Here is a 21,244-nt window from a genome sequence, read left to right as displayed (position 1 = left end):
GATATAATTAGATAGAGCGGTACTGTCATAGTAAATTTTGTAACCGCTGTAAATTCACTGCCATCTATTGACATACTTTAAAACTAAAAATGAAGATTTAAAAAAATACGTTAAAATGTATTTAAATATGAATAAATTATTTTTTTATTTGCATTAATTATTTTTATATGATTTTGACCCACGTTCTTTCACTGGTATGCGTTAAAATTATAAATAACAAACGAAACAGTCAACGCCCTCTATACGAGTGTAGGCCAAAACTAGTGGCGCCATCTGATCGAGAATCAAATTTTCGTGATTTTCGAGGCACGTTTTTTCCTTAGACTGTATCCATCTATTACGGAGTTATATCTATCTTTGATTATAACAAGCTTGTTATTAACTGGCAAAGTCATGATCGAAGGCGACATGAAAGCGCCTACTACAAGTTATCAAGTTAAGTTACATCATTTCGAAGTTTGTGCAGCTCATATAATTAGAATCAAACTTTACTTACAGGTAAGTTCGTTTAATTCCTAATTATGGTACCATCGAGCTGATCTGACGATGGAGACAGGAGGTGGCCATAGGAACTCTGTGATAAAACACCGCAACCTAATTGTGTTTGTGATTTTTAGAATTGTCTCGATGAGTATTAGTTACCCGTGGAAAGAAAAGTACAGTCAGCGATAAAAGCTTGTACAAAAAATGATATTTTTGCCAAAAACTTATTTCGGTATTATTATGAATGACTGTCCCTCTCTAACGCATGGTGCCTATGACGCGCTCTCTTTCTCGCTCACTAGATTGTGCCTTTAATGACTGCTCGAAGCAGCTGCGTGACCTGTGGGCCGAGCGCGCCCAAATAATTGAGTCAAATAAGTACCACTCTCAAAAGAATGGACATAGTATATACAAGTAGTTAGACATGAAACCGAGCGACCAGGGGTAAGAGTAAGACATATTCATGTATTGACAGTTTCTCTTTCACTTATAAATTTCGGTATTTCACCATCGCCTCCTTGCTATGATGCCATAACATAACCCGACCATGAAAAACTGCCCGGTCGGTGATAAAGACAAAGCATGGCACTATTTTCTCTTTCCTCTTATAGGAATCGCAATAAGACTATCTTTCTCTATCAAAGAGTGTCAGGCCCTCCGAGACTGACAGAAAAACATACAAATAATAATAAGACGATTATTGTTAATTGAGCATTTATTAATCAATCTACATTTTTAGGCCTCAGTCAACAAAAACGCTATAAGTACATAAATAAAGCTCCTATCACATGAAATTATGGAAATACCTACCGTATGAGGGCCTTCTTCTAACAATCTGTAGTAGGTACTTTACCTATATCGATGTCTAAAAAGTCTGAATGTTAAAAAGCCCTCGCTAAAATACATACTAGTTTGTGCAGAAAAGAGTCTCAGAATGAGTTGGTTCTCATTAGGGAATGCAAACCGGTTTTTATTTGTATGAAATTTCGGTTAATAACCGGTTTTTCCATACAATTAAAAACCGGTTTGCATTTCCTATTTCCCATATATATCACGACTTCTCTTTACGCACAGACTACAATATATCACTCGATTAAAAAAGGTTTTCTAATTAAAAATTACCATTTTTAAAATCTTCGCTTTGATGTTTTCAAACGCCGCTCTCGACGAAATTTCATACATTTTCATACAGGGTGGCCAAAAAATAAGTGCGTTACCAGGGAGCTTTTGGGATTATACTGAGCAACTTTTACTTTGGGACCAACCACGAAATCGCGAAAAAATTCACCATCCCATAGAAAACGGAACAGCCAAAATGTATGAAACAGCTAAAATTTTTTCGCGATTTCGGGGTTGGTTGATAAAAGTTGCTCAGTAAAATCCCTGTTGGCGCAAGATAAGTACCAGCGAAGACCAGTTGACGTCACATGACGTCACACACATACGTCACGGCTTCCCGTTCGGCGTCGGCGCGTACCTACAGTTAGGCCCCATTCGCACGAGCTTAAAAAGCGTTGCGTGTGTGACGCACCTATAAGTAAAAGCGAGAAAGCGATATCTCTTTCTCGCTCTTATGGATGCGTCACACACGCAACGCTTTTTAAGCTCTCGTGCGAATGGGACCTTAGACTGCACCATACAGCCGAAGCGGCTACACATCAATTATTTTACATAGATTTATCGAGTACCTAGACGTTAGTTGTACCTATTACTCCTATTAGTTATTAAGTTAATTAAAAGAAGATTAGTACCATCCTGGAGTTCCTTCATTCTTCATCAGAAGAGCTTAATTGAGGAGTACATCGGACAATCCCAAAACCTCCCTGGCAACGGGAATGCACTTATTTTTTGACCTTGTAGAATTTTGGGTCTTATATCAGTTATATCATAGGTATACTTCATTTGATTTACGTCTATCTATACAATTTACAATTTTATCAAAACAAAATATATAATATTTAGATGATATTAGTAATTCGTAGTAATAGTTAGTCAAATTACAGTTTTTCGATTTAGTCAACTGTACATAACATCTATGAAAAAATATACATTTTAAAAATCTAACAGCGTTTAGTTTCTATGCTAATTGTGGATGGACAATTTACAAGCAATTTTAAATGTTATTGTCCCCGGCAAAGTAGAAGCTATAAGACAATTACCATTACACATATACAAGTTGATTTTATTGTCCAGCAGTAATCAAGAGATGAATATACAGGGCATACTGAAGAACCTTAAGGGCCCTCCACACTCATGCGCGAATCACGGCGTTCGCGGCTTCGCGCCTTGATTCGCGCATGAGTGTGGAGGGACCTTTAAAGGTGGAGGTACGCGCCGCGACAGAGACAAGCGACCGAGACAGAATAAGACAGCGACCGGAGACCGCGACGCGTCACTTGACGGTAGGCAACATGTAAGCGACAGTTCGCGAGCGAGACAGAGACAGAGCGTCTCCTATCTCTGTCCCTTGTCTCAGCGCGAACTGTCGATTATATGTTGCCTACCGTCGCGGTCTTCTGTCTCGGTCGCTTGTCTCTGTCGCGGCGACCTTTACCGTGAGGTTAACCTGGAAAATACATTTAAAACACTGTATTTCGGGATTTCAGTTGCCCAGTATAGCCATACTCAGTCGGCTAGACATATCAAAATTATTTTGACAAAATCACCTGTATAGAGTTGATAGGTATGATTAACCTACCTACACTGCCAGAGACAATATTACGACTAAATAACTACGTAATATAGTACATTAAAATCACAATTTTCAAAATATTACTGTTACTGTAACACTATGGTAACATTGTCTGCCCGCTACAAATGTGGGTTTCTGTGATATTACTCTGTGTATCGGAGTGAGAGAAACGAAAGAACCCTCATATGAGTAAAATCACAAGCAAAGTATTAGCGGTCATCAAACATCAGAAACTTGTCAGCTTTCGAGGCCACAATCCTCTTTTTACTGACTATAAAATATGACCTTGAGGATTTCACTAGCAGACTTCATGTGAAGGTTTCTAAGGTTATATAGTGACGAACGATGTTATCACGGCAAATCGAACCTTAAGCGTTTGTGCATAAGCCTTAGAATACATTTTCATAATTGAGTGCGAGTATCTAAAATCCCTAAAATTTATCGAAGAGTAAAATCTTATAACATTTTATTTGATCCACAAATATTATCACTAATAGTAAAGCTGTTCATTTAACATGAGAAATGAGTTAAAAACACACCTTTCCCCATAAAGAACCCAAATAATTTTTAAGCAAAAAAATTTAATAATTTTTGCCAAGTTGTCACTGCCACGAATACAGAAATTTTATAGGAAATTTTAGCAGGAAAACACTGTTAAAACTGTTTGGATTCGTACTGCGTACACAGTGCTGGCCCGAGTCATTGATCAGGGTAGAACGAAATCGGGTTCTGGCGCCCTTCGCAAAAACGAACCGTATTTTGGGCCCCCCTTGCCATCCGGCGCCTAGAGCGGCCGCTCCACTCGCTCTACCCTAGATCCGGCCCTGTGCGTACATATATGAAATAAAGTTTTAATAAATGATATATGATTAAAAAAAATTAATTGAATTGAATATGAAATTTTGTATGTCTTACGAATACTCTTACAGTTGCGTAACGTAACTCATTCTCTCATGATAATCAAACTACATATTGGTTAAAATTCATTGCTCAATAAGACTTATTACTACTATTCTAAATAACGCAAAAAAAAAACAATTAAAAAGAAAGCATATTCGTCTCATTTATAAACATGCCATTATGTTTAAAATATTAATGGCAGATTTCATTTCTACTTGAAATATTAAATCGAAAACATTAAATATATACATTTTTTACACAAATTAGTTTAGTGGTGAGAATTTTCCTTGTAGTTACAAAAACCGTCAACTACACAGTCAATGACTAGATTTTAAAAGACAATAATATACAGTAGTGGCAAATCATCTATCATATTTTTTCAGATACATTTGCATATTTTTTTATTAATTTCTCAAAAACGGCTAGAGATTTCGATGAAATTTACAATATAGCGGCGTATGAAAACGACAATTTGATTAAACTGGGGTACATTTTTAAAAATAATTATTGTTGGTATGATTCGCTGTTTTCAAATAAGAATTTCAACATTAACTGGTGCGTGTGAAGTATCCAATCCGCATTGTGCTAAAGTGGCTGCCTATGTTGACACGTGCAGTGGGACGTAAGTATATATAGATGGTCGTGATGATGATACAATTACTGTTTACATGATATAAAGACTAGTAGGGTAGTAGGGTTTCTGCTCGAGAATTCTCGAGGCGAGAAATCTCGAGAAATTTGTCCTCTGTCGAGACGGGAAAAAAGCTCAATACCTCGAGAACACGAAAAATAAATCTTGTGATAAGTAAATAGAAAACACGCGTATAACACGTGATGTGTCCATAGTGTATTTCTTTAGATAAGTAAACAAAGTTTTTTTTTTACATTTTCAGGTACTTAAAACATTTTTTTAGTTAACCAACCAAATAAAAAACTGCCTTGATCCGTCCCCTATCGTTCTGGCTTCAATCGATTTTGATGTTTTGAAACTTTTGAAATTCTACCCTCAAATGTCTAAAGAATTCGTCTCTCTATAGGTACTCCGTTTTTTTTTGCATTAGAAAAAAGATAAACAATCTTGACGTGCCTATTTATCGAAAACCGCTTTTAAACAATTAGTAACTATTACTTATGAAAGCAAAATAATGTAAATGATCGTATATGATTTATTTTAACTGTTATATATTTGCCGTGACTTATTTTTCGTTTTTTTTTTTTCAATAAAAAGATACGTCAAGAAAGCTTATCTTCTTTCTAATGCTAGAAAACGAATTATAGGGCCATGGCCCATGGCCATGTAATAGAAACAAAACGAAATTACTATTGATAAATCAATACTAATTTCGCGTATTTTCGCAATACCTGCCTGCGAAAAAATAACAATATGATTATATGATAGATTTTTTGCCGCTACTGTAAATATGATATTGCGTCTATAGTAGTTATTAGGACCGTCATAGTTAGGTTTCACAGGAAAAATCACCTAGTATTAGTCATAGATATGATATAATATTTTTATGAGAACTTAAAGAGGCGTAATCTTATGATATCGATTGGCTGACATCTGAAGAAAAAAAAAATCGAATTAAATATGTCATTGGTAGAGAGAAACATCGTCTATGAAATAACTACTAGAAGAAACTATAGTTACAGTCAGCGTTGATGAACTATAGGGGGCAGCACAGGAGCCGCCAGATTTTTGGCGCAAGGCGTAAATGTGAAGTTTATGCTTCCGATGTAGCCCACGAGATGGCAGAACCTACTATGCACAAGAAAAAATTACGAGAACGGTAGATGGTAGCACTTGCTTTGGCGATGTACATGTTTGTTTCCGATTCAGGCCACAAGATGGCAGATCCTCCAACGCGCAAGGTCCCTATAGTGGCGGATGAAAACGCTCCAAAGTATCTGCCAATCTGGAATCCTTTTTCAGTCTTAACACTAGTTAAGACGAAAGTAAAGGACCCGCGCGCCTCGCCTTCACATACAAACGTAGTCCTCATTTTCCTCTCTGGATACTAACATTATTGAAAATATTTTGACACAATTTATTGCAACAGCTATGCCACTACGTTGGATTTTTTTTGAATTTTTAATTATGATAAAAGTTAGTATTTAAAAATTTGTATGAAATCTGTTCGCTCCTAATTTTTCCAATAATCAAAAAATCTAGTCAAACGTTTATGTAACAATATTTTCCATAATGTCAATATCCAGAGAGGAAAATGGGGACGTTGGTATGGAGAAGCCGCCGTCCCCTTTCCTCTTAAGATAAGATAATATAAAATATTAAGCTATTAGCGAATGGTATACTTTTGACGTGTTTTTATCTCGATTCGGACTGTACTGCAATACAAACTAACATACTACCGCGACTTCTAAACATCGCAATCCGTGTTTACTTGTTTACAGTTATAAGTTTTGACTTGGCTAGCTTGGTTAGGCTTTCGAGGCTATTTTTTTTTTAACTTTTTGCTAGTAATGTAGTCAAGTTTTAAGAATGTTTCAGTAAAAATTTTAGATGTTTTAAGTACTTATGATGAAATATTGCTTGTTTAGCTTATCTTGATGTATCTTCAGAGGTTCACCAACCTGGCAGATGCGTTGTTTTGCGCGGAGACCTGTCTCACGCTCGCCTCAGTGACACGATGAGAAAACGTGAAGTAATAGCTGAAAATAAAAAATGTTTAAAAATAACGAATAGGGATGATGACACATGTTGAATTTTACAACAAAATCTAGTAATATCATAGTCATTATAATGTGGATATTAAAACAATATATGGAAATGATACAAAAATACAGAACTTGAAAATTTGGAAATTCCGTTTTTTTTGCTTACAAAAAGAAAAAAGTAATGGTAGGTACCATACGATTCATTACATTTTATTAAAAAAAAGTTTGTATAGCAACTTTATACAAAAAACGCAATATTTCACCGACAAAATCGCAATTTTCTTGTTTTCCATACTAAGATGGGTTCTTAGACCGATACGTCTTGTTATCGTTTTGTTAGGAGCGTTTCGCAAGTGAAGTACGACTGTCGGACTTTGACTATCATTTCTAACTCTAGTATTGCTTTAATGCAATGGGTCCCATGTCCCTATAGACATTTAATCCAAAAAACAAACCTGATTGACTGATGATATTAACTTAAAAAAAATGTGCATGTGTTTAGGCTTAATAGCATATTCCACAATAGTTCTATTGATTCTTTCGGATCTGTATTGTTGTGGAATACATATAGTTTAGTAATTCTTGCATAGTGCCTCCCTTGTTGTATGTAGCTTCTTATCATTTATATTTCTTATCATACCAGTGGTGTGTACTTGTGTAGGTATCGTCAATACCTACCCAAGTGTTTAAAATAGTTGAGAGTAATACTATATAGTATATATTTAGATACACAGTTATTTTACCACTACCACTTCATTACCCAAACCCAAAAGCATCCTGCTTTTATACAATTTTTGTACTAAAATGAATTATCGGTATTAAAAATATTTGTGATATAGAAACAATAGGTATTATTAAGGTAGAGTAGGAATATTGATATGTACAGTACATGTACATATATTAAACATTGCGTAATATCCACAACTGTTCTATTGCATCGTTCAGTTATGCCATTTTGTGGCGTGGCATACATACATCATACATCGTCAAGTTCTACGTTGTCGAGAAGACTAGCTTTTGTTTTTATTTTTTAAGTTTGGCAATTGTCGGCAGCTACAGAACACTCACCTTCATTCGGCAGCCTTGCGGCAGTTGGGGCAGATCTGCTGCTCCGCCAGCCAGGGCGCCAGGCAGGCCGAGTGGCAATTGTCGGCAGCTACAGAACGCTCACCTTCATTCGGCAGCCTTGCGGCAGTTGGGGCAGGTCTGCTGCTCCGCCAGCCAGAGCGCCAGGCAGGCCGAGTGACAATTGTCGGCAGCTACAGAACACTCACCTTCATTCGGCAGCCTTGCGGCAGTTGGGGCAGGTCTGCTGCTCCGCTCAGGGCGCCAGGCAGCTACAGAACACTCACCTTCATTCGGCAGCCTTGCGGCAGTTGGGGCAGATCTGCTGCTCCGCCAGCCAGGGCGCCAGGCAGGCCGAGTGGCAATTGTCGGCAGCTACAGAACGCTCACCTTCATTCGGCAGCCTTGCGGCAGTTGGGGCAGGTCTGCTGCTCCGCCAGCCAGAGCGCCAGGCAGGCCGAGTGACAATTGTCGGCAGCTACAGAACACTCACCTTCATTCGGCAGCCTTGCGGCAGTTGGGGCAGGTCTGCTGCTCCGCTCAGGGCGCCAGGCAGCTACAGAACACTCACCTTCATTCGGCAGCCTTGCGGCAGTTGGGGTAGGTCTGCTGCTCCGCCAGCCAGGGCGCCAGGCAGGCCGAGTGACAATTGTCGGCAGCTACAGAACACTCACCTTCATTCGGCAGCCTTGCGGCAGTTGGGGCAGGTCTGCTGCTCCGCCAGCCAGGGCGCCAGGCAGGCCGAGTGGAAGTTGTGGGCGCACGGCAGGCTGGTCAGGTCCTGGTCTTTGAGCATGATCTCGAAGCAAATGGAGCACTCCTCGAGGGACCACGAGCGTTCGCGGCTGAAAAGTGGTTTAGCTTTAGGTATCGAAATATCGAAACCTGTTTGACCAAAGATTATTTGCTTGTATAGTAGATGTGTAAGACAAATTCGTGCATCGACTTTAGCAATTAATACAGGGTGATTTTGTTGTGTCTGAGGGGTGAATATGAACGCCATACTGAACATACTATGGGGCCAACCTTGAAAGCGCAAAGGAAATCTACTGTCTCATATATTTCGGGGTATTATATGACCATGTTTTCTATGGGACTGCAATTTTTTTCGCGATTTTGGGGTTGGGCTTATAGGAAATAGGTCAGGATGACCTATAATCTACATATTTACCCCTCGGCATTATGGCCGAACATAACAAAATCTCCCTGTATACATGGCGCTATGCAGTCTCGTACATTGTGCGGTAGCTTTGGATTTTAAGTGACTTTTTTTAACTATAAAACTCCCGTGAGACTCAAACATATTAAATTATTCTAAACCGGGTCACTCACGTATTATTAAGTCTAATAGCTCGACATGTTTCGGTCCAATTTACGAGGTGAAGACGGTCCTCGTAAATTGGACCGAAACATGTCGAGCTATTCGACTTAATAATACGTGAGTGACCCGGTTTAAAATAATTTTAAGTGACGTTTAACAACACATATTGCACGGTTTTTTTTACTTTACACATCTTATACTGTCAGGGGCAATAAATCTTTGATTCATACACTATGCAATAGCATAGAAAAATTAGTAAGTCTGCAGAGATTTTGACAAACTTCTATGTATGATAAATAATACTGGCACTGCGTGTGCTGTCAAAATCTCTGCAGACTTTTCTTCGTCTAACTCTATACACGTTTTAATATTTCAGTGCAAAAGCAACAGCAAAGCATGCATAAATACATAATCCTACCCTACTACTAATAAATACCACCTGTGTACACTAAGATCTACTTACATGAAAACGGTTACACGTTATTCATAATACCTTTTTTAGTCTTGAATATTTGTCATGTACAATAAAGCAACAACCAACATGCGATTATAGAATGTCTCAAATATATTTAAAATTATGGCATTTAGTACTCGTACAGATACTGTCCGCGCGCATTCGGAGGAATTCCGTGCATTCGGAAGTCGAGGAAGTGGGGGGGTGTGCGCCGCGCCCGTACGTACTCAAAATGACACCAGTCACTAATCACTATCACTCAGTCATGACGCCCAACATTTCTCAGCCGTGCACGCTGTACAATTCGCTGTTTACCTATGCTGTTTATATAGGCTCTGTCCTCCTAAGGCCGCTTGGCTGCGCGGTATCGGTGCAGTACGCAGTATTTCTTCCTGATTGGCGTTCCGCGGAGATGGCGCGGAGTCGGGCGCGCCAATCAGGAAGAAATACTGCGTACTGCACCGATACGGCGCCGCCACGTGGGGAAGCGGCCTAACGGCTTGGTATCAAAATTTGCTAATCTAAATTTAACTCTGCTAAGTTGACATTAAAGTCAATTTTTTAATGGGACCTGTGTACGTGTAGGACGCCGATCGTTAGGAGGGTATACAAGATGTTTCAACTAAAGTTTCTTGGGGCAGTAAGGGAAAAAAAGAAATGATAAAAGACATATAATCGGCGCGGCGAATGATGATTCCTATGAAAGTTCCGCCAATTAGCTTTTGGATAGACTTTATTTAAAAAATAATTGAAGAAATAGGTTTTCACCGTCTTTTTATTACTTAATTGTTACATTTCTAAATAAAAAAATGTGTTAAAATACCAAAAAAAGTCGAAAAACATTTGACATTGACAGTTACTCCATACAAAAATGAACTGTCATAGGAATCATCATTCGCCGCGCCGATTACAGAAAGTTTTGTTTAGATAAAATGTTTCGACACAACTAGTTAAAGCTTTCTGATTTTCCCTCACTGACCCATGAATGAAACACCCTTATATGTGGTATTTTCTATAAAAAGGGACCTTATTGTCAATGGCGCTTACACCACGCAGCGTCTCGCGGCATTGTATTTATATCGGAGCATCGTTTATAATGGCGTAAGCGCCATCGACAATAAGGTCCCTTTTTCATAGAAAATACCATATATGTATAACTAACTATTTACCAATATAACGGACTATACTGTCGACATTATTTAATGATACGCATATAATTATAAAACAAATAAACTTAGTCATATTACGTAGTTAAATTAACAAAACATGCATTGCAAAACACGCAGTCTTACAATTTCTGCGCGTTAAGGAACTTTATCTGTTCTTCTTCGGACCTGAAATAAATAATAACCATAATAGATAACATTATGTTGAGCCTTAGTTTAATCTAGGATCTCTTAAAGCCCACTACCGGATTTTTCGCCGAAACCGAAGGTTCGGTTTTGCTCTGGCTTCGGGCAAAAATTTACCTTCGGCGAAACATGACTTTATACCAAAATCCAAACCGAAACTTCCATAGAACACTGCCGAAAATAAAATCTTGTAAGTTTGGGTGCGGCCGAATTTGAATTCATGCAATAGGGAATATTACGTGAAACTCTGCGTAAGTGGCGCCACTACCACAATCTGAGGGTCTATCGCAAAACAAGAAAATCGAAATTTCGTTATCTAACATCTTTGTCACTCTTGCTTATTCGAGCGATAAAGAGGCAGAAGTTTCAGATTCCGATTTTTTTATTTATTTTATTATTTATATTTTATTATATCTGAAAACTTGTCAAAAACCTGTTAAAGGTACAGTATGTATAAGTTACTCTATGGTTTACTAAAAAGGCTAGTGCTGCACTCTGGGGGCAGAACATTGCAGTAATATCCCCTATTTTTATTACATTGCGGTATATGATCAAACTTTTGACTACAGTTTACCTTAGTAGTCGGCAATGTAACGTAAATTGCATGCAATTTCTTGCTAATCTAAGCCTCACTTAACGGTTCTTGATATCTTAGAGCCCTGACAGACATACGAACGGACAATACGACCCACACATGCACCTCGCAAAGATTCATCTCTCCATGCAATTTCGAACCTCACTGTACATATGGTAATTACATGGGTTGAAAAAACATACTGCTTTAAACGTGAACCCAAACTAACCCCTTCTATTCAATACCGTCGGTATACTTACTCAACCTCATATCTGCAACAATCATTTGATGGAAATGTCGCTTTTCTTTCATTCGGAATACGGGTGTTTTTGTCATCAAACGAGTGTGCAGATACGAGGTTGAGTAAGTATAGCGGCGATACTAAAACTACGATTACTACCAGGTTAAAAAAATGCTTACAACGCCTGCGCGCGCAAAATGTCCCGCTCCTCTTGTGATCTGTAAATAACATAAATATACATAAAGAACTTTTCACTTCTCATGCTCTAAAAGTGCTTCATATTAGACCTGCAAAGCGGGGCAAAAATCGCATTTTAGTCCCTAGGGAAAATATGTATACAAATTTTTGATTTCGCCTACATTTACTCCCGAATCGAATTAAAATTCAATAAATCTGCCCGAAATACCTCTTTCGCCTCCCCAATTGACTCAGAATACAAACCCGGGAAAAACATAGCTCTACATATTAAAAATTACACCAATTGTTTCATAAAATATAAAATAAGTACCTACCTGTTGTTTTTTTATTCAAAGTGAAAAGTAGAGTGTATAACTCGGTAATAATACCCATTTTAACGTCGCTCTGTGCCTATGGACCCTCGCCGTTCCGGCTCGGGTAGCTATCTATATGCACACCTCGCCTTAAATGGATCGTCTTATTCCCTAGTCATACAATCCGCTATTCTTTAAAATTTCTGGGTATTTTTTACTTTTCTTTTGTATATCGGGGGGTAGCGGTTTATTAAGTATTGCTTTTTCAAAATTACTTAGGATTGGGACTTCGGCGCCATTAAGTTGTAATATTCTTACGAGTTCCGGTAGATGTCGCTATACGCCTCCTTATGGGTACAAAAAAAACCGGACAAGTGCAAGTCGGACTCGCCCACCGAGGGTTCCGTACTTTTTTAGTATTTGTTGTTATAGCAGCAACAGTAATACATCATCCGTAAAAATATTAACTGTCTAGCTATCACGGTTGATGAGATACAGCCTGCTGACAGACAGACGGACAGCGGAATCTTAGTAATAGGGTCCCGTTTTACCCTTTGGGTACGGAACCCTAAAAAGAAGATAGGTCGAATATACATATAGGTATATTTTTCCTATAATTTCGCTAGAAAAGGTCTCTTTAAAAAGAGCAAAATTACTAGTTACTGATAAATAACGTGCCAAAACTAAGTTAGATATGATAAACTTACTTATAGCTAAATGACTTAAAAAAAAATATGCGCGCCACTCAACGGAAATACAATAAGAAACGAGCAAACTTACGTTATAAGCCTCCGCTCAGTAGGTCTAAGGCCAAAAAGCGCTCCAAAGCCCCAAGTCGGCGACACGCTGATACTGATTCTTCCCTCTTCACTCGGAATATCTAACGACCCAGTCACATCCCATTCGTCCTCGGAGAGGGACTCCTCTAAGTTGGGTGTCACATTGATATAAGAGTCCTCCGAGTCAGAGTGCATGCTGGTGTCAGTGGTGGTAGTCTCTGAGATGGTGGTGTATGAGTCTTCGAAGGAGGTGGTTGAATTGTTGCAGTTGTTCTCCATGCTTGTGTCGATGTCGGTATCGTCCGATAGAAAGTTGCTAGTGATAATGGTATGGGCGAGGTGAAAATGGGTGTGATAGGTGCATACTATAGCATTATTTTGTAAGGGTCATTTTAGGAAATAATAATGTAAGTGCTTTTTTTATTAATAATACAATATTAACTGTTAATATGTACATCCAAGTATGCAGGGATAAAAAAAATGCGTGATTAATAAAAAACACGCAATAAAATGGTAGTTTGTTTAACTTCTGTAGAATCATGAAAAACGACCCTTTACAAAACAACTGAATGTGTTCATTGTAGGAAATATAACGTTATATGTGCCATTTTCAACCAAAAGGGTACTTATTGACGCCTGTCAGTAAGGCGCTATTTCCATATAGCTTCAATAAGAAATCAACTTAAGCGACGATGTGGTACCTTTTGGTTGAAAACGTCACATATATGCCACAACCTTTAATAAGTGAATATTTCCAAAAGCACAGGCAGTTTCCTTAACTTTTTTTATACTTATTTTTTTAGTACTTCTTACGTCATATTTTACACTTTTTTGCTGAAGTCAAACTATTGCACACTTAAACTATCGTGAGACATATTTCAAAATATTTATCAGTACGGTTTTTACTCACTATTATTAATAATAGTGAGTAAAAACCGTACTGATAAATATATTGCACACTTTTTATTTAAATTCTTTGTTAAGCAGATAATTAACTTGAGATGAAATGAAAGTTAATCAAACTGTTTTTCCTTGTATGAAGGTAAAATAGAGTTAGACCAAGAAAAGTGCAATGATTTTGATAGCACACGCAGTACAAGTGTTATTTTAAATGTGACACTTCTATGAAATTATGACGTATAAATAACATTTGCACTAGGTATGCTATCAAAATCGTTGCAGACTTTTCTTGGTCTAACTCTATGCGAATATGAATCATACACGGACACTGGTCAAGAGCTACGCTAGCTAAGGTAGTGGGTACATAATATCAAAGAGGATATTACGGAGTTATATCTATCTTTGATAATATGTAATTATTTTATATTTAAAATTACATTATTTCAATCTTTAATTTCAAATATTATTCGTAACAATAAAGCTGCTATGATCACGGAGTTAATAATCAAGATCAAGTGTGGGTGGGTAGTTCGCAAAACCCGCGCAGCAAGAAGATGTTGATACAATTCCTTGCCAGTCTGCCTGTGACCACGAACGTAACGTCACGTTCGAAACGTCAGGCCATAAATAAACGAAGTTTTTACGCGATTAAGTCCCGTTAGTTTTAAAATTTTAAATGTTTCAAGTACCCGAAAATGTAAAAACACATTGTTTACATTTATTTAGCTACCTAAAGATATGTGTTGTTTTCAAACAAAAGGTACCACATTGTCGCTTGGCACAAGGACGCTCTGACAGGTTTTTCGTATAAAGATACAAGCAATTTTCGTCCGTATGGTAAGCGACAATGTGGTCCCTTTTGATTGAAAACGTCACATATAGACCATAGGTATAACACAGACATAGATATCATAAATCCACAACTTAAGATTTTACATAACCCTTACAGCACAGGCTAATACGATCGTGCGTTCAACTTTAAAAAAATATAGTTTTAAAAATAATCAAGTTTGCCGCGTCAATACGGAACCGATCGATCGTGCGTTCGATTATTATTCACTTTAAACACTCGCGGAGCCAGTGTGGAGGTCAGTCGCCGGCGAGGTGAGCGTTGAGCATGGACGTGTACCTGACGGACGGCCGGACCAAAAGTAGGTATTTACGAAATTATTTTGTTTGTGTATTTTAAGTTTGTTGCGTTGTTTTTTAATTAAAGTAAACGTTCTACTTTTGTATAGTGTACATGAATTAGTCCTCATACTTATATTTTAGGTATTTTTTCGTGCCGAAAGTTATAACGCACGATTGTGACGGAAGTGAAAAATGTAAATTGTATTACTAAGAATGGTTTTGTTTTGTTTAGGGCTTTTAACATCTGATTTGGTGGCTGAAATCATCGGCGACGGAAATGTATCGGACTTCGATGAGTCTGACCTTGAAAACCGTGTACGCAACAACACAGAAGCCGATAATTGCAGTACTAGCTCTAACGATAGTGACCCTGAACCCGACTTTGCAGCTCCTCTGTCATTTCATCGTAGTCGGTCACCTACCCACACACCGGTTAAAGAAACAACTAGAAGAAGCCGTTCCGTCGAAAATGAGATGTTTACTAGGAGCAGCCCATTTTCTCAAGATCCAGTTCTAGATTTACCTACATCGATATCGCCATCAAATCGTGGTCAGGTATGTAACAACCGCAGTCAGAGTACTCGTAGGCCCCGTAGAGGTAGAGGACGTGGACGAGCATCTTCTATACGGGACCATAGCCGCTCTCTTCAAAATAATAATGTCTTACCACGTTCGCCTTCTCCTCAACCAGTTGCAACATCCATTCGTAGTCGGTCACCTACCCACACACCGGTTATAGAAACAACTAGAAGAAGCCGTTCCGTCGAAAATGAGATGTTTACTAGGACCAGCCCATTTTCTCAAGATCCAGTTCTAGATTTACCTACATCGATATCGCCATCAAATCATGGTCAGGTATGTAACAACCGCAGTCAGAGTACTCGTAGGCCCCGTAGAGGTAGAGAGCGTGGACGAGCATCTTCTGTACGAGACCATAGCCGCTCTCTTCAAAATAATAATGTCTTACCACGATCGCCTTCTCCTCAACCAGTTGCAACATCCAGTCGTAGTCGGTCATCTAGCAGGATCATAACAGGTAACCGTGGTACTCGACGAGGTCGATCGTCATCCACCCGAGGCCGCCGCTCTGTTCGCGATCGATCACAATTGAGAAGTTCGGCCGGAGCTCCGACATCACACAGAGCTAGACTTTGGAGGCAGATGGCTTACGATAATAAAGATCATGCTTTCCCACCTCAACCGGCCTCTGGAGTTGTACGCCCACCTTTGGATTACTTTTCTGACTATTTCAATGATGATTTTTTTAAGAACTGTGCTGAATGTACGAATCTTTACTACATGCGTAAGAATGGTACCGAACTAAAAACCACACCGGCTGAAATTAAAAAGTTGTTTGGCGTACTGCTAGTAATGGGTTGTATCAGTTATCCCAGAATTCTTACTAGGGGTCGTGACGGAATGAAACGATCGTGCGGGTGGGTTTTGACAATGTCGGGAGAGGGGAGGATTTTTTTTTGTATTTTTTTGTCCCTCTAGAGGGCTTAAATGCACCGAAAAATTCGTTTTTAAATAATAAATCCAAAAATAAATTCTTCATGCTGTAAGGGATAAGTACAAGAAAAGAAATCTAAAGAAACTGCCTGCAGACTTTGGGTAACCTGTGGATTACACAAAACATTCAAGAATCTGATTATTAACAAGGTTTTAGTGCAACAAATTGTGCCATTTTCAACCAAAAAGGTACTTATTGTTGCTTGTCAGTAAGGTGCTATTTCCATATAGCTTCAATTACGAATCAACCTTATCGATAACCGACAATGTGGTACATTTTGGTTGAAAACGTCACAATTGATATTACAATTTCCAGACACATAGGTAATCTAAAATATATTCATGTAAAATGTATGTTACTTTGAACAAATAAGAAATATTTTACACAAATTATAAAAAGGTGAGAAGAAAAATTACCAATATTTAGATAATAATGACAAATGGAAATGTAGGGTAGATGTGAAATTAACATTAACATAACTAACGTGCGTTTGTTAACACACATTTATTATCATTGTTTATTAATTACATCTAAATTACTAATTAAACTCGAGGCAATGAACGTCAAACACTAAAATTAGATAACGCAAATTACTATCAGAAATCATGCTCAAAAGCGAAAGCGAAGCGTGTTGTAAAATAGATCTTATACTATAACTCACAAGGTATGAGGTTGCTCGCAGGACCAGCCTGTGGTCGAGCCTTCTCCATCAGGGTTTTCTGGTTTCTTGCTGAGGAAGTAGTACAGCGCAGCCCCAACACCAACACCTAGAGCCGCAGCCGCCAAGCCGAGACCGCGGCTTGGACAGTTGTTGTTTTTCTGCCGATCTTCCTCGCGCATACTCATCTTTATTACGTTCTTTGATCACCTTGTGAAATATTATATTTTTATTTTATTGTTGACGTTGACTTGACAGATAGTGTTGTGATGATGTGATGTTGCTAGATTGTGATAATGTGATTATGCGAAGCAATGCGAAGTATCTAAATTGAAATCGACGATTGTTAAGTGGTCTATGTTATGTATTCTCCAAGTATTCTCTTTGGCTACCGCTGTGGAACATAAAAAATATATCTATAAGCGTAACAGACTACCGCACCGCGACCTTGGTGTGGTCAAAATATATCTTTCTTGTTCTAACTTATAGCTGCGTCCTTAACGCAGGTACGGCGACCAATTGTAAAAAATAAAAAATGGCAATACTGTAGTATCGTTCCGTTTTCTTAGATTGAATTATGGCATGAGGGATTCGCTAAAAAAGAGTGGATGGGGACGAGTAGGCTTGATACAAAAAAGGATACAGTGATGGAACTTTGTGTCTAGCTTCTAGCTTCTGACCAAAGAATCTTCTGACCTGACCTCAGAATAATGACTAAAGCAAAGAAGCCGGGCAAAAATAAAAGCTTGGTAAAAGATATCGTATTCACAACACGTTATTACTTTTTGTCTATGAGTGAGTGAGACAACAATCCGCAAGTTCTTTCGTTTTTTTCAGTATTGTCATAAGATGAACTGAGGGAAATGTCAAATGGTCCTATGTGGTTCTATAATATAATCCAGCCAAATAAAATATAAGTTCGTTATTTCACAGGTAGGTGTCAACTGTAACAACTTGACATAGTCGTATTATTTTAGTTGAAATATTTCGGGATGTTTCAGCGGTCATCTTGGTTTATTTTAATTATATTCTTGCTATTCCTGAAAGATTGTTGGAAAACGTGTTGAGTTTTTATTTGTAATGGTTTGAAGTTCCCTTTGTGATAATGTCTTGTGTTATCGAGGGCTGTAAATCGCATACAGGAAGAAAAGAAAATACGCACGAACCGATAACCTTTAATCGGTGAGTTTTGTTCAATTTTGAAGAAATTAATTTATAGGACCTGACCCTAAACATAGAAATCGATATATTGTTTATGTAATTATTACTTGCATTCAAGTCTATATAGATTTTTGCATAAATTTTCGAACTTTTCTGCTAAGTATGAAAGGTTATATTTTTGGCATAGTGATGTATCGACCTCAGATCAATAACCTATCGACATTTACAGCTTTCTTATAGTTTGGCCCAGGACTGTCTCATTTTAATTGATGAGTACAGTCAAGGGCATAAATATATATACATTCCCAAAGTCTCAAAAATATGTGTACGCTCAGACAATAAAATCGTGTTCACATATTTTTAAGCCATTTGTCTGGATCGATATTTTTGCCTTCGACTGTACCTATAGTTTTCTTTGTTCTTACTTACTGACAAATTGTGTTTGCCAGACTATAGTTTAATACTAAAAACCGGTCAAGTGCGGGTCGGACGCGCGCACCAAGGGGACCGTACTTTTTAGTATTTGTTGTTATAGCGGCAACAGAAATACATCATCTGAAAATTTCAACTGTCTAGCTATCACGGTTCATGAGATACAGCCTGGTGACAGACAGACGGACAGCGAAGTATTAGTAATAGGGTCCCGTCTTTACCCTTTGGGTACGGAACTCTAATAAAAAAGACATTGATTTATTAATGATCATTGATGAATGTTCCTTTTATTAATATTGTTGGTCACAAAACTCAACTTTTTATTTCAGATTTCCAAAGGACGAGGAATAGGGGATATTAATTACTGCAATGTTCTGCCACCAGAGAGCAGCACTAGCTTTTTTAGTGCACCGTATCGTAACTTATTCATACTGTACCTTTAACAGGTTTTTGACAAGTTTTCAGGGGACCTACCGGAAAACTCGAATCCGAAATTTCGTTATCTAGCTGCCTCTTTATCGCTCGAATACGCAAGAGTGACAGAGATGTTAGATAACGAAAGTTCGATTTTCTTGTTTCGCGATAGACCCTCAGATTGTGATAGTGGCGCCACCTACGCCGAGTTTCGCGTAATATTCCCTATTATTAAATAAAAAAAATATATTACACGAACGTTTTTTTTCTTCATTTCCTATTTGGTACAGTCAGCTGCAGAGAAAAGGTACCCCACGTCCATACTAATTTACAGAACTTTGTATGCAGGGGGGGTGCCTTTTCTCTGCAGCTGACTGTACATGATTAGAAACTATACTTAGTCTTTTAGCATTAGAAAAAACGGTAAACCATTTCCACGTGTCTTTTTATTGACAAGTTTTTTTATAAATATAGCAATATTTTACTTATGAAAGCAAAAGGTAAATGATCGTATATTATATTTGTTGTGACTTATTTTCAAAGTGTTTTTCGATAAAACGACACGTTAAGATCGCTCGCCTTCTTTCTAATGATAAAAAAACGAGAGGTATAGTTAGACGGTTCTGAGTAGACTGCAAATGAGATAAAAGCTATATTAGGTACATGCATTAATCCTCATATCAGGCGGCTCTTTGATTCCAAGGATTGCATAATTTTTATACTTTTTAATGATTTTTAGAATATGAAAATTATAAAAAGTATAAAAGTTATGCAATCCTTGTATTCCACGCATTTCATTTCATTTCAACGAGCAGCCTGCTACAGATTTCTTGAAATTGCCGCGTTTTTTCAGGTTCAACTTTCATTAGCCAGACTATTATCAATTTGCCAATTTCGTGATTATTCTTTTACACGGCACATAAACTTATGCATAATTTATCGATATAAAAAGTCAACACAGTCACATCCCTAGCAAACTATCAAACTTATGACACCGTACGTAAATGAGAAATAACAAGCATATATGCATCTCTTTTCGGCACATTATCTAATTCGTAAGGAAGTAAAGTACGGGTATACATATTTGCGAAGCATTTTTGCCCGACTTCTATGCTTTAGTCATTATTCTGAGGACCTGACGTAGTGATTATATGCTCTTTGAGTAGTACATCGCGCTCTAATGAATGGGGTCCCTTTGTTTGACATAATTATTGATAGTCATAATGAATTTATCTTTGAGGAGAACGGAATGCAACCGTGCGCATTTGGCATTTGCACAATAATCACAATATAATTATTTTTCAGTTTTCTTTCTTTCAGCATTTTTGTTTCGGTTTTGTCTGAAGTGCGTATTCTTCGGAGATTTACATGGAAATCAAAGGCATCAAAGCGCAGATAAAAAGATGACTTCCGAGCGTTAGTTTATTTAGTTTTGCTCCAGTGAAGCAATCCAATCCTAGTTTACTTAGGACTTGCAATACTATAAAATAGGTACATTTTACATTCAGTTCGTTGTTTTTGTGGCATTTTGATACATATTATTAATCTGTGATTTTGATTTGTTTGATCAATAGGTAAGTTATAAAAAGCGTGAAAAAACAATGTTAGTTTGCCATACTCGTTCAGGTCTTCTATGCGTTTAGTATACTATATGATACATTTTGATATATTAAGGAAATTGAGTTGAGAGTAATCACGGAACGTTGATCTACTTAATATGTTTCACAGTTTCTTGGAAACTTTCACTAATTAGGTAATTTACTTTTAGGTGCGATATACATTACAGAATCTGAGTTATTTATAGAAATTTGTAATAAACTAAATATTTGGCATGAGTTTTAAAGTTTAAACATATTTATCAATTGCACCCAAGCCTAAATAGGTTGATCTGAAGTTTTGACAATCATGTTTCTTAGAGCTAAGTTGTGTTGAAATAAAAAATAAATCTAAATACAAAAATGTATCTTACCTAAAGTTCCTTTGTATATTATTTCAGAATGGAGGTGC

General features: G+C 37.6%; 2 protein-coding genes across 3 annotated transcripts in view; one reads left to right on the top strand and one right to left on the bottom strand.

Annotated features, from left to right (window-relative positions):
• LOC134752117 (syndetin) overlaps positions 1–21,244 on the top strand; it is a 64,529-nt gene that overhangs the window by 36,850 nt on the left and 6,435 nt on the right. The window lies entirely within an intron of this gene.
• LOC134752172 (uncharacterized) lies at positions 4,054–17,483 on the bottom strand. 2 transcript variants are annotated; one of them, XM_063687782.1, is made up of 6 exons: positions 17,234–17,483; positions 13,030–13,344; positions 11,938–11,976; positions 10,884–10,925; positions 8,491–8,661; positions 4,054–6,745 (listed from the first exon to the last, which is right to left on the bottom strand). In XM_063687782.1, the coding sequence occupies exons 1-5, from the start codon at positions 17,416–17,418 to the stop codon at positions 8,493–8,495; spliced, it is 750 nt and encodes a 249-aa protein (XP_063543852.1). In that variant the 5' UTR covers positions 17,419–17,483; the 3' UTR covers positions 4,054–6,745; positions 8,491–8,492. The 2 variants fall into 2 exon arrangements, with proteins under 2 accessions (XP_063543852.1, XP_063543853.1); XM_063687783.1 differs by lacking the exon at positions 10,884–10,925.

The sequence above is a fragment of the Cydia strobilella genome, chromosome 24, assembly GCF_947568885.1.
Source record: "Cydia strobilella chromosome 24, ilCydStro3.1, whole genome shotgun sequence".
NCBI lineage: Eukaryota > Metazoa > Arthropoda > Insecta > Lepidoptera > Tortricidae > Cydia > Cydia strobilella.
This window is presented reverse-complemented; position numbering and strand designations above follow the sequence as displayed.